Source organism: Mustela erminea, chromosome 3 (genome assembly GCF_009829155.1).
Source record: "Mustela erminea isolate mMusErm1 chromosome 3, mMusErm1.Pri, whole genome shotgun sequence".
NCBI lineage: Eukaryota > Metazoa > Chordata > Mammalia > Carnivora > Mustelidae > Mustela > Mustela erminea.
Genome location: NC_045616.1, coordinates 137154563 through 137168535, shown reverse-complemented (window position 1 = coordinate 137168535; position 13973 = coordinate 137154563). Strand labels below are relative to the sequence as shown.

Genomic DNA, 13973 nt, shown 5'->3' with positions numbered 1-13973 from the left:
GTCAGAGGCTGTTTCAAGTTATCAGGCATTGGAGGTTGTCTCTCCCTGGGGGGTCCAGACATGCCACTTCCCCTTTGGTGGCCACTGGGCTGGGGGCTGGCGCCTTTTCTGTGTGTCTCCTGTCTTCTGAGCCTGAGTACAGACGCCTCCCTCTGTCTTAGTCATTTCAAGTCTGGCTGTGTGTGTGCACCCCCTGGAAGCCTTTCCAAACTACAGACATTTGGGGCTCACGCTCGGCCTATGGAATGAGAAGGTTTGGGGCAGTTCGGGGCATCTGGATTGGTGAAAGGCCTGGCAGGTGCCTGTGTGGGAATTGCTGCTGTGATCCTGTCTTGAGTGAGGGTCTGTCTTCTGTGGCACATGTCTGGCTCTCTGGTTCACATGTAGAGGGAGGCATGATCCCGGCTCCTGGACTAGCCCCTGTCATCCTTGTGAGACACAGGAGGACCCCCTATAGGGATCCCAGCTTTGTCCTTCTCAGGGCTTCCTACCCACCCTCCCTCTAGGCTTCAGTATCCATACCCCTCCCCCAACTCATGCCCCAACCCTTCCTTCCTGCTTAGATCTCAGTATCTCAGCACAGAATAAGACTGGACCTCCCAGAGATGTTTGCGATGTTGTCTGTCTTAAAGCTAAAGATAAAATTCAGACTTCCAGATTGCAAGATGATGAGGCCTGGGATGGGGGATGAGACCAGGATCTTTTCACTGATGTAAAATGTCATCATGCATTCCTGCTTGCCCTTGACATTCTCTTCAAGTAGAAGGGGAAGACTGAAATATGACAAAATAATTGAGGTAATCTGCGAGAGCCGTCAGGTGGTCAGATACAGTGTGGAGATAGTGAGAGGTCGGAGGGCATTCAACACCCTCTGGAAAGGTTTCCCTAGGGAAAGTTGAGTTGGTGGGGTCTTGCTGGAGAGTCTTGCACAGGTGGAGTCTGGCTTCACTCTGGACTGGGCCAGCACCCACTCTGCTCCCTTGCCCATTTTATCATCCCCTAGCCTCAACTGCTGTGACACGTTGAACATCTTGTATGCATTCCACAGAGAGGAACAGGGCAGAAAACTCTGAGGGACAGCCCCAGGACAGCTGCTCTGGCCCTGTGCTCAAGCCTGTGTCCCAGCTGCTTGATAATCGAGTGGGGAAGTTCTAACTGACCCCTTGGTGGGTGTGTAAATGTCCCTTCGTGTTTACCTTTTTCTTGTCCCCCCCAATAGATGTGCAGTTAAATAAAATAATCCATAGTTATCGAGAAAAAACCTTGAACTGAAATGGAGGTGCATGAAGTGGAAAGTTTTCTCTCCCCCAATCTTACTCCTAGGTTTACCCCTTGTTGATAATTTCATGTGAACCAGACACTTTTTCTATTGTGCAAATACAGCTATACGCATATTTAGAAAAGTGAGTCCTACTTTATAATGTTTTTCAATTTGGTTATAACAATTTACAGTCTACCTTAGACATCTTCGCATGTCATTGCATTTGGACCTCATCTTCTTTTTTTAAAATTTAATTTTTAATTTTTTAAACATAAAATGTATTATTAGTCCCAGGGGTACAGGTCTGTGAATCGCCAGGTTTACACACTTCACAGCAGTCACCATAGCACATACCTCCCCAACTGGACCTCATCTTCTTAAAGGTTACCAGATATTTCATAGTTTGTTGGTCATTTGTTTAATCATCTGTTGTTGGATATTTTTGTTGTTTCCAATTTTTTATGATTATAAAAAATGCCACAAACATCCCTGCTCATCTACATCTTTCAAACTTCTATCAGTATTTATTTCGGGCATATTTTTAGAAGTGGAATCGCTAGGTCAAATGCATACATTTAAAATGTTGATAGATGCCGGCAAATTGCGGCGTAAAGGGCTGTACCGATCCATGCCCTCACCAACAGCAAATGGGAGTTTCAATTCTGGGTTATGGCGGACAATGTTATAGGCAAGTTCTGAGCTGTCGTAATTATGCGAACATGGTCTGAATTGTTGCAGGGACTTGAGCTCAGTCAACACACACTTTTAAAGTACTTACCATCTGCATGTTTCCTGGCCTCAAAAGTGTATAACTTATTTAGGAAAGTAAAATATCCTATATGAAACCTGAATCAACAAATACATCGTTTTCAAAGATCTTTTCAGAGGCGCTTTTTAGGGAATGGGTGCTAGGGGGATTCTCTGAGGCCTCGAGTCCCTGTCTAGGGGAGACACAAACAAGCTCTGGAGAAGGTTTGATGAAGAGTTAGACCTGGAAGAAGGCTAGGACTCCACAGGTAGATACAGACCGGAGAGTACTGTGGTCCATGGCTGGGGAAAAGTTTGAGTGGCATTGGATGTACGGGGTGAATGGCACGGAATGGACGTTGAATGGGACTAAGGAATGGACAAGCTGGGATGTAAAGCTGGGTGGTCATCCTTTGGAGCCTATGCTTCATACTACCAAATGGCGGAGTTCATTCAATAGATACTATTTGATAGCTTGTGTTATTTTTTCCATCACACAGTTTGCATACCTTTCCCATCGAACATGTAACTCTGCCATTGTGGGATGGATGTACCATAGTTTGGCTTGTCCTTTATCAGTGGCCATGTGGAGGCTGCTGAGGTTTAATCATGAATGATGAAGTCCTGGTGAACATTTTGTTCATGTGTCTCTGAGTCTGTGTGTCTCGGAGTACGCAGAAACTGGGTTTGGAATAGCGGGAAAGACAGGAACACTTTGTCTCTCGTTGTGTTTTCCTCTGTGGTGTCTGGACTTTAAAGCATGGATTCCTTGGGGGAGCTCCTGTGTTGGGGATTAGGATTGACTCTTCTGAGCCTTTAAAGAGCTCTTGATTGGACCACAAGCTGAAGATAAGCACTTGTGGCTTAGGAGCCAGAAGGCCTAGTCTCATGTTACTCATATTTTGTTGTTTTCTTCCCTTAGCTTTAAAATACTGTTTAAACATTCCAGTTTTGTACTGGCTCCATTGTGTGGCATTAATGGAAGAGTCTTATATCCATAGTCTGGTCTGAGTCCTAAAATAATTGAGCATCAGCCCTCTTCAACTAGGATGCTGTGTTAAGATAAATAGCAAGAAGCCACTTAAGAGAAAGTTGGACAAGAGTTAGGGTGAAGGGGTTAGTTAGTCTGACTTTGTCAACCTGGCGCCAAGATTCTCCCCCTGTTGCTCTCTTCAGTGGGTCTAGACTTTGCTTTTATGAAGGAGAGGGACACAGACTGCAGGGACAGCCATGGAGACACAGGGAAGGATCTGAGAGACTTGGCAAAGAAAGGATCCACAGGGCTTGACACTAGAAACAAGGAGAGAAGGATTTTCAAGTTATTTTCTGGTGTGGAGGCTGGGTAATTGGGAGAAGAGTGGAGGGTGAGAAACAGAAACCGCGAACTTGGAGGAATAACTGGTTTGGAGGAAATAGCCAAGTTCAATTGTTGTCATTCTGAGTTTGAGGTCACAGTGGGAAATGTCATCAGAAAGTCACACCCTGCCTGGTTACTTGGAGATTGAAAAATATTCACAAACAGAAAAATTCAAAATCCTGTAGATCCTTAAAGTCCTCACCCCAAAACATCCTCACAACTCTTTCCCGGCCTTGTCCCTCACTTCCATGAGCTCTCTGGGCCACCAGCTGCTCCCCAAATAACTTCCTCCCTTCTCCATATCCATATGTCTGATTCTAAATATTCAGTTGTCACCAATATTCTTTGCCTTGAGCGGCAGGAAAAATATTAGCTCCCTGTTCCAAATGCCCTCCCTCTCTCTTCTAGAACTCTTGACCTGCTCGCTTTTGGCACTCCCCACTTGTCCTTGATGGGCTTCGCTGAGTCTCTCTGGCATTGTGTGCTCTCCCTGAGAATGAATGAAGTGACCTTGTGGTTCACCCTTCTTATTTTAATTCTTCCCAAGCCCAAGAAGTCACAGGGAACACGGCAGATCAGAACTTACCTTGTCCTTCACCATTTCTATTCCTATCATGAGGCCTTTGCCTCGGACATCTCCGACAATCTCAAACTCATCCCGCAGCTCAGCAAACTTCCGTAGCATGTAGGTGCCAACGTCATGACTGTTTTCCTGTAGCTTTTCTTCTTTAATCACCTGTTTAGAGAAAGTCACAAATGGCCTTGCATTAAAAAAAAAAAATCTAATATCGACCGAGAAGTATTGAGAGATAAATGTGTATGACCTTCTTTATAGAAAGTTGACCAGATACTTGGAACTCAAAGTCTAATGGAACCAGGTCCTGTACAACAAAGAGCTTTGCTGTAAGGAGAAAAAAGAGGCTTGGTAGAGCAGATAGGGTCCCCAAACCCTCCTCATCTTCAGGGGTGATTAAAAATATAGGAAAGAGTAAAGACATGTCTCCACACAGTCTGTAATGCTGACGCCATTATCCTGAGGTTCATTACTACCTGGCCTGGCTGAGAAGTAGGATACAGTCGTGAAGAAGACAGTGCTCTGAGGAGAGACCTGTCACAGATTCTCATGGTACTGGGAGCTTACTGGCCTCTGTAGAGTGGCCCTCAGCCAGGCGCACGCTATCATTGCTTGAGTGTGCCACTACAGGGCAGTGGCCTGACAGACTGAGTGAAGCCCTGTGTGGGCCCAGAGTCAAGGCCCTGAAGATACGAAAAAATTTTCACCTACTTTCACTCATGGTAGACACCTGTGATTTTTATTTCCTACACACAATTACCATATTTATAGTTAGCTGATAATTACATGACTTAAGTCCTGCTTACTCACCTAAATTGTATCTACTGGCTCGCGGGGACGCAACACTTAAACAAAAAGTTGGCAATGTCTACTGAATGAAGCAAATGAAACACTCCTCCCCCTACTTTTCATTTTGTGATTTTATCCTATTTGAAGAAACTTTTTAATCAGCAAGGGAATTTTTATTTAAATATGCTCAAAATTTTTAAATCGGTGAGTCATGTGCCTCGTTCAAAAATCAGAATATATGGAAGTGTATGCAGTAGAGCGGCCCTCGCTGACTCCTGTCCCCCAAACACCAAGTTTCCCTCCCCACAAACAACCACAGAGATTCGTTTCTTGGGCATTCTTCCAGTGATATCCTGCACACACTTAAGCAAATGCTCTTATTATGCACATTAGCAAAGGTATTTACCAGAGGAGACAGCAGGGAAATTGAGGGACAGGGTCTGAACAACAGCTGAATTACCTCATTGGTCCCGCTGAACGCAGTTTCTCTTTATGACTGTACCACCAAAGGAAGGAAGACAATAAAGGCCAGGCCAAAATTAACCCGAATTCAAGGATAGCAGTTGGTGACTATCCATCACATAGCACTCAAATAAAAAAGAAATTTCAGTGCTGTCAGCTAGTGACCTTTTCTTCTATTTCCTATGCAGATGAAGTTGATTATAAATTATTTTGTATCTCATACTTCAAGCACCCAAAGTAGAACTTTAAAAAGGAGTGAAGGGGCAGAATAATCACTGGAAATCAAACTTAAATGCATGGATCGGTAATTACCTCTTCACTTGAATAATATGATGTGACAGAGGTTGGATAGTGTGTGTGTGTGTGTGTGGTTTTGAAGTAGCCATTCTGTGAAATGAGAGACGTCGATGTGGCTGTTGGAACATACCTCGAGCACCGCTGACCCAATGGCACAGGCCATGGGGTTCCCTCCAAAGGTGTTGAAGTGAAAAAGGCGTGTAGCCAGAGACTTGGCAATCTCTAGGGGGACAAGATAAAAGGTGAGTAGAGAGTGAGACGTTCCTATCTATAATCTCCCATCACACCATTTGAATTATATTGACTTTTGGGTTGTATTAATAATGTATTTCATGGCATCGTATCCAACGCATTCTTCGTTCACCAGAGAGTGGAGGTTATGGATGGAATTACGTGTCTCCCTGCCCTACTGACCCCTCTTCAGATGTTGAAGCCCTACACCCAATGTGGATATATTTGGAGATGGGGCCTTTAGTGAAGTAATTAAGGTTAAATGAAGTCACAAGGGTGGGGGCTTTACAGCACTGGTGTCTTTCTAAGAAGAGAAAGAGACACTAGAGCTCTCTCTCTCTCTCTGAGGAAAAGGACATGTAAGGACACAGCAAGAAGCTGGCCATCGGTGAGAAAGATCTCACCCAAAAATCAACTTTGATGGCCCCTTGATCTTGGATTCCAACTTCCAGAACTATGAGGAAATAAATATCTGCTGTTTAAGCCACCCAGTGTGTGGTGTCTTGATATGGTAGCCCTCGCTGACTGATCCACGTGTCCAGTGGATCGGGAAAAATTGCTTATTTACTCCACGAGAAGTGTGATAACAAAATCTGTAATGTGTTGTGTGAGTTGAAAAGTACCTTAACGTTTGATTTATGAGAATTTACATGGGATCTTCATTATTAACCTTTCTTTCTATATTATACTCTTGGGACTAAGAAGGAAAATTTTTTTTCTTTTTTAAAACAACACGAAAGATTTCATAACATTATTTCTGGATTGTTTCTGGGTGAGCATATATTTGGTTCATTATACTTTACTTTCTACATCCACATTTTAATATCTGTAACAGGTAGAAACACAGCGTGTCTGATTACATATTGCTTCATTTTCCCTTGTTGTTGTGACCTATAGTTTAGAAACTCCTGCTTCACCCTGCATGTAGATGTGCTAATCACTGCAAGAATTTTGCTTATAGCTGAGATTTGCATAAACTGTTTTGTTTGTTTGTTTGTTTGTTTGTTTTACCTGAAACCTGCGTCACTTGAGGAGATAAGGAAGTACAAATAGAAATGCCAATGTTATGCTTAAGATTTACAGGAACGAGGGACACATGGGTGGCTCAGTGGGCTAAGCCTCTGCCTTTGGCTCAGGTCATGATCTCAGGGTCCTGGGATGGAACCCAGCATCAGGCTCTCTGCTGAGAGGGGAGTCTGCTTCTACTTCTTCCTCTGTGTTCTCTCTCTCTCTCTTTCAAATAAATAAATAAAAATCTTAAAAAAAAAAAAAAGATTTACACGACACCACCAGATACCTGTAGATAAAGAGCAACTGACCAAGGACAAAGAAGTTACAAGACCTTTCTCAGATGTCTACAGACGTGGGTCACCTTTCTCTCCAATCCCTTCATGCTTCCTCCTTTTGCTAACAAACAAGGAGTTTAGACTTCCTGCCCAGGGGAGACATTCCTTAGGATGATAATCTGCCATCTCCTCAGTTTGCTGGTTTTTGTGCCCCCAATCTCGCCTCTCAAATTACTGGCCTGTTGTGTGGAGAGCAGAAGGAGCTTTATTCATTCAATAAAAACACTGAAATATCAGAGCACTTAATTACCCGTTAGTATATCTAAAGTGTGCTTCCTACTGGTGGGAAGAGCAAAATGGTTTAAAGACTTTTAATGATAAACGGTTCATAAAAATCATTTTCTGTAAAACCTCACTAAAACTGAAAATAGGGTTTATTCTTATGTTCATTTTATAGAATATTCTGACTAAATGAGATGTATTATATTTGGCTGTTTTGTTGATGAGACAGAAACAGAGAAAACTGTGCACTCTGGACCCTGAGTTTATAACATAGGGGAATAGCAAGCCCAAGGAAGAGTCTCCCTCAAAACATGATTCCCTTGGAAATTTCACAGTTATCTCCAGGTTGGTTAAAAGGGGTCTCTTGTGTGGGTTTTGTTTTTGTGGCACAATTTCCTATACCTTGTTGGAGTGTGAGAACCCTGCCTTGCATTGTGGGCGTGGGAGAATTAATCTCGCTTACAGCAAGAGCAAAAAGGACTGGCTTTCTTCCATCTCTTCCACTGTCTGGCAGACTCTCTCTCTCTTTATTCTTGCTTCAGAAATGCATGTAGAGTTCCTACCACTGTCTTCAACACACACAAGTTCTGAAACACCTGTTTTCTACCATTGCCGATGGGAGAGACCCAGAAGAAAATGCAGCTTCCCTGTTGGCCCTACCTGGGGTTGTCACAACTGCTGCCATGGGAAAGCCGTTCCCAATCCCTTTAGCCATGGTGACAATGTCTGGCAGGATGCCATGGGTTTGGAAGCCCCAGAAGTGAGAGCCCAGTCTTCCAAATCCTGTCTGCACCTGATGGAAATCAATGCCAAGTCATTGGAAACCTTTTCAGAAATCATGGCTTTTCTGACTGTGACCACTTCCCTCTCCTCCTCTTCCTCTTCTGTCGCGTCGCTGCCAGTCAGCGGCATCACCATCTTTGTAGGATCACGGACACAACACTTAATCTGTGTTTGAGCTTTCAGTTACCAGAACCCATTGACTAGCTTTGTGGGATTTTGGAGATATTTCTGAAGTCCTCTGAACCTATGTTAACTCTGTTAAGCAGAAATAGTAATAGCAATACATCACAGGGCTGCTGTGAGGGTCAGATAAGTAATGCACATGAAAGGAACATTCTGGGTAACAATCCTTAATAAGGATCTCCAGTGGGTAAGGCAGCAGGGGAGAAACTGCAGTTATAGGGAGGGGATTGGGGCTGGTACGGCTGCTGCCTGATAAAACCGGGACACCAGCTGGCTCAGTCAGTTGGCCTGCTGACTCTTGCTTTTGGCTGGGTTTGTGATCTTGGGGTCTTAGGTTTGAGCCCGTGTGGAGCTCCATTCTCAACAGGGAGTCTACTTGAGATTCTCTCTCTCCCTCAGCCCCTCCCCCACACTCAAGCCCTCACTCACTCTCTCTCAAATTAATAAATAAATCTTTAAAAAAACAGTGATAAAAACACCCATCTTAGAAAATTCTGAAAGTCGGGGCGCCTGGGTGGCTCAGTGGGTTAAAGCCTCTGCCTTCGGCTCGGGTCATGTTCTCGGGGTCTTGGGATCGAGCCCCACGTCGGGCTCTCTGCAGGGTTTCCTCCTCTCTCTCCCTGCCTGCCTCTCTGACTACTTGTGATCTCTGTCTGTCAAATAAATAAATAAATAAATAAATAAATAAAAATCTTTAAAACAAAAGAAAGAAAATTCTGAAAGTCATATATTTTAAAAATTCAATCTACTTTCTCTCATTGTTAGTCCAACTGTGGCAGCGTCACTAAGTGCTGATTCTAAAGGTTAAAATGGATTCTCTCGCTGATGTAGCAAATTGTAAATCTTCTTCTTCTTCTTCTTTTTTTAATAGCAGTTAACTTTCTTTAGGACTGTGATTGGTTTGCATTCCCTAAACTCCCAGTGGCTGGTCGGGGAAGGGGGTGGGGTGGGTTGGCTGTGTGTATGTGTGCAGCACTCTGGGGGGCCATCCCGGCCACCTGGGGTTATCAAAAACTTGGCTGCACATGAGGAAATTACCAAAAAAATTTGCAGAGGGGACAGCCCAAAAGACTGCCATAAGGAATGTTTAGTTGAGCAAAAATGTTCAGGTGGAACACAGCAGGACTGAAACAGGTGGGAAACATAGTCACAAGGGCCCACCTGTTCTTGGTGGGTGGAAGTGCTTGTTTGTAGAATCATGACTGGACACCCAGCAATGATCCAGGGGCTCTCTGTGGTCCTGGGGACCATCCTCTGGTCCTTTGACTTCTGTTGCTAATCTCGGCAGACAAAAGACTACTGTCTTTGATATACCCTAATATGAGTGTGATTATGATGAAATTGTTACCTTTAAAAAAGACATAAGCTAACGCTTGCAGATTTGGTGAATTTTGTTCTCTTTGAAGTGTCCCCATGTTGCTACTGTATGCTTTTCCTCCAGTGATACCTTAACGTCAGCTATTTTAGAATATTTTTGGAACTAGTTTTTAAAGATCTGGAACGGTGGCCTTCTCCTTTCTTAGAGGCTGCATTTTTTTTTCTTTTGTGGGGGGAGGGGCAGAGGGAGAGCCAGAGAGAATCTTAAGCAGGCTCCATGCTCAGTGCAGAACCCAAGCTGGGGCTTGATCTTACGAGGCTAAGATGGTGACCTGAGTCGACATCAAGGGTCAGATGCTTAATCAACTGAGCCACCCAGGCGCCCCATGCATTTTTTTTTCTTTTAATATCTTTTCCAAACAATTTTTTTTTTTTTTTTAATTAAGGTAAGATGAATGCTGCCAGGCTGGTTATTACTATTTAGGCAAAATTAGGATGAAAACTTGGTTATGAGATTAAATTTCCTGTGTGGTTTTTGAGCTACCCCTGACACAGTCCCCACATGAGAATGTAGAAGGTGCCCACTAGCCACTCATTTGATAGACTCCAATTTGGATATTTAAGTTCTGTTGTGCTTGTTAAATGGACCAAATAAGCCACTAACCAACCAGTCAACTAGCAAAGGCTTCATTAATTCATACCCTCACCCTGGAATTCCCACCCTGGAGATGCTTTTGTCTTGGATTTCAGAGGGAGGTATGAAGAAGTTTCTCCCTGTGCCTTTCCTGCCCTGCCTCCCTACCCACAGCCGGTCCACAGCTCACCTCATCTGTGATGCACACGCCTCCCCGCTCCCGCACCAACTCGAAGGCTTCCTGTAGAAACCCCTTTGGATACTGGACGACTCCATTTACCCCCTGCAAAAGATCAAACCAGGGTGTCCTCTAAGAACAGCATAGTCCTTTGAAACTATTAAGGAAAAAAAAAAAAAAAGGAAGCTAGATCATTATCATCAGTAGTATTAGTAAGACTAGAAATTTTTACAGTGGTCTTTAGAACTGCTCCAACTGTGGGTGAAGAGAGGGACCATTACCCTATGCCATACCTTTGGGGAAAATGAAGCAAATGCTTATTTCTGAGATTAGATACAAAGTGGATTAAGGGGATTTAGTAATATTGAAGAGATACTCCCCCTGGCAGTGTGGGTATTAAGCAACTAAAATTTGCTGGGGTTTCCATTTCTTCAGAATTTTAGGAATTCAGTAGTTTCATTTAATCTGTTCAACCCAGGAATGCAGGAGTGTTTGAAGGTCAGTAGAGGAATCAGGGGCCTTCTTTTTTTCAAGGGGACCAAGAGAATGAACTGAATTTGGAGAGGGACACAGCAATGGTCACTTAACTATTTTCGAATTCTCTAATTCTGAGTTAAAACTCTCTGATAACTTAAAAGTCAGCCCAATTAATGTCTAAGGTCAATATACCCACTTGAATTGGCTCTGCAAAAAATCCAGCAATTGATTTGGCCACAGAAGTGTTCAGAGTATCTTTGAACTGTTCAATATACTGGTCTTTCGCTTGGCAGCAGTCTGCAAAAAACAAGAACCACCACCAAACAAACACACAAAACATAGCATTTGAAGATGTGAGAATGGCATTCAGTAGAATGGGGGGGAAACAGAAAAAAAGAAAAGAGGATGAGTAGATTGATTAGAAACCTTAGAATACAGTAAACAGGAAATGAAGGCATAGCATTCTGAAGGGGGGACTTTCTTTTGCAACAGCTTGCACTTTAGTTTGAGCAGAGAGAGTAGGAGAGCCATAAAAACATACACGAACCACTTCAGTCACTTCCATCCGGGGAAGAAATGCCCCAAAGTATCACTGAGTCTGGAATACAGAGCTATTTCACCCAAGGATGCCTATCCTCTCAACTGGGTAGATTTAATTCAAATGTAATTGGAGTGTGGATTTCATCTATTTGAAAATGACTCTATTTACCTTTTATTGCCCCTTAATCTGATGTACCGTTTTAAAGCTATAGAGTGTTTAGGTCTTTAGAGTTAGCAAATATGTTTATAGAACAATTAGAATCTGGTCTAAAGAGGAAAGTACTGGAGTCCGATAATGTTCACCCATGGTGGCAGGGGCAGGAAGCCTTTCCCAGAGAGACTGCATCCATACACTACTGAAACTTCAGAAATTTTATCTATGTTTCTAATTTGATTCTAAACAGAACCACACAGCCCATATCCATGGACAGCAGAAGGGTGCAGAGGGAGGTGTGGACGTGGCAGAGCCCCAGCCCCAGTGACAGTGAAAACAATCTGGGAGAAGAGCCACCACCTGCCATCCCAGCACTTGCTGAGATGCGGGGAGGTTGTCTTATCTCCTGACGTCTAGAGAAAAGGGACAGAAGACTTCCGTCATCATCATCAACACGGAGGCACAAATTATATTTTATACCTCAGCTCTTCTTTTGAAAATGGGAAAGAACACTCCCTGGACCCAAACGTATTTTAAGGTACATGTGGTATTTGGGAGAGCTGGCTCGACCAGGGTACCTGACATCTTCGATTAGTTGGAGTTGGGGGCTGGAAGTGCAAAGAAGGAAGTAAAGGAAAGGGAATCAATCCCAGAAGGCACATTTTTTGTCATTGCTGGAGTTGTTTGATGAACAGGATATGCTAGACAAAAAAACCCATGCCTCTAGAGAATGGATTTTTAAATTCTTAGTAAGACAGGAAGAGAAAACAGTCAAAGATGACTTTAAAGGATGGAACATATGTTCAAAAGATACAATTTGGACATTTAGCAAGCTGAGCTATAAAGAGAGAGATCAGAAGGTGGAACAAAATCAACCCTAATGGCTTACATTTGGACAAAACCAAACCGAGAAAAGGTTTTGCTTAAACTGGTGGTAGACCTTTCATGATTTGTCCCCTACTGCCCACAAGTTCAGTGATGAGAGGGGTCACCTGCTGTAATCAGCTTCTTATTTCATTTCACATTTCACATTTCCTTCTTGAGCTCATTGCTGTAACTCCAGGTCAGGCTGCTTCTGGAGAGGGATGGGGTGCAGTGGCATCACCATGACAACACCAAGGGTGTAAAGAGTGGATGTTCTCCTGGAGACCATGAGAGCAACAGAGTAGAGACGGAAGCGTTTTTACTTTAGCTGCTAGGGTAGAAACCGTTAAATGGAGTAAAAGGCCAAGAAAGGCCTTAAGGAAAAGGAAACTCACTTTGCAAAAGGTGAGGAAGAATGACATGATAGGTACAAGGTCTGGGGTTTCTGGGGGCTGTGGACTTTAGGAGGTGAATGTCATCATGGGTGACATCTGAAGTTCAGGGCCTAGAATGAATACTTGGAAAGACAAAATCCTGACAAAAGGATAGAGGAAGGTAATGAAGTCTCCCACAGCAGTGACTAGATCAGGCTCACAACATGGACCCTGCTTATGCCCATGTGGACCGTGAGGACATAACCCTGAGATGAAAGAACATCTACCAAGATTGGCACCTGCATGAGCCCAGTGAACAAACCCTAAGAGGAATTGAGAACTGGAATCTTCTATACTCAAACTATTTTATACGTTGGCTTGCTTCTGCAAACCTATGAATCTGCCATTTTACAACAAGGACCAAACACTTCTCAGCTCCCCAAAGTCCTGGAGGAGGCTTTTTGTATTCCTAGTCCATTTAAATATATATCAGTGGTGTCTCTTGAAGATATGAGTTAAGAAAACAGCTGACTTGAGATATGCCAAGGACAACAGTCCAGAGAAGCAGAAATGGATTCTGTCACTATCATTTAGCCTCCAAATGCCACTAGAGAGATGACCATGGGGTTCTAGCATTTTCAAGTTGGCTTGGAGCCCAGAAAGACTCAAAGAAGGAGGTGGAGAGGATGGAAAGGGAGAGGGACCAGCGTGGGGAGGGAAGGCAAGAGCTATCTCTTGAGCACTTCTGCTGCTAGGTTCCACGCTCATGATTTTCTGGTTGGGTTGAAGTCCACGAGATACATGAACCAATTGTAGTTCTTGATGCCATTTAGGTTGGATCCACAGGTCTGTCTCTATGGGTACACTTGACATTGCTATTATCTGCCTCCCTGTACAGAAAGCTCTCTTCCCTTGATCTCTTGAAGCCTAGTAATGAGGGACGGATACAGGTGCAGCTATCTCCATCTTCCAAATGAGAAGAAAGATACAATAGGTGGAGCCTTTGCTCCTAGCTGAACCAGCCGGGGCTGGGAGTGAACTCCTGGTCTGCTGACTTCATGTGTCTCCTAAGTCTGGCCAGCAGAATGGGAATTATTGTCAAGCCTGGGTTCATCCTGCTGGAATGTTAGTGTGAACAAAGATGGCCATAGGCTGGGAGCACTGGTTTGGAGTCAGAAGGCTT

General features: G+C 43.7%; 1 protein-coding gene across 2 annotated transcripts in view; it reads right to left on the bottom strand.

Moving 5' to 3' along the window:
• AGXT2 (alanine--glyoxylate aminotransferase 2) overlaps positions 1–13973 on the bottom strand; it is a 34493-nt gene that overhangs the window by 4541 nt on the left and 15979 nt on the right. The window contains exons 8-13 of one of the 2 annotated variants that reach the window (XM_032337630.1): positions 11055–11155; positions 10394–10486; positions 7947–8079; positions 5618–5709; positions 3952–4101; positions 1679–3060 (exon numbers count right to left, since the gene is read on the bottom strand). In XM_032337630.1, the coding sequence (XP_032193521.1) occupies positions 3049–3060; positions 3952–4101; positions 5618–5709; positions 7947–8079; positions 10394–10486; positions 11055–11155 (581 nt within the window). In that variant the 3' untranslated portion in view covers positions 1679–3048. Of the gene's footprint in view, positions 1–1678; positions 3061–3951; positions 4102–5617; positions 5710–7946; positions 8080–10393; positions 10487–11054; positions 11156–13973 lie in introns of those variants that run through there. The other variant, XM_032337629.1, reaches the window with a different exon arrangement.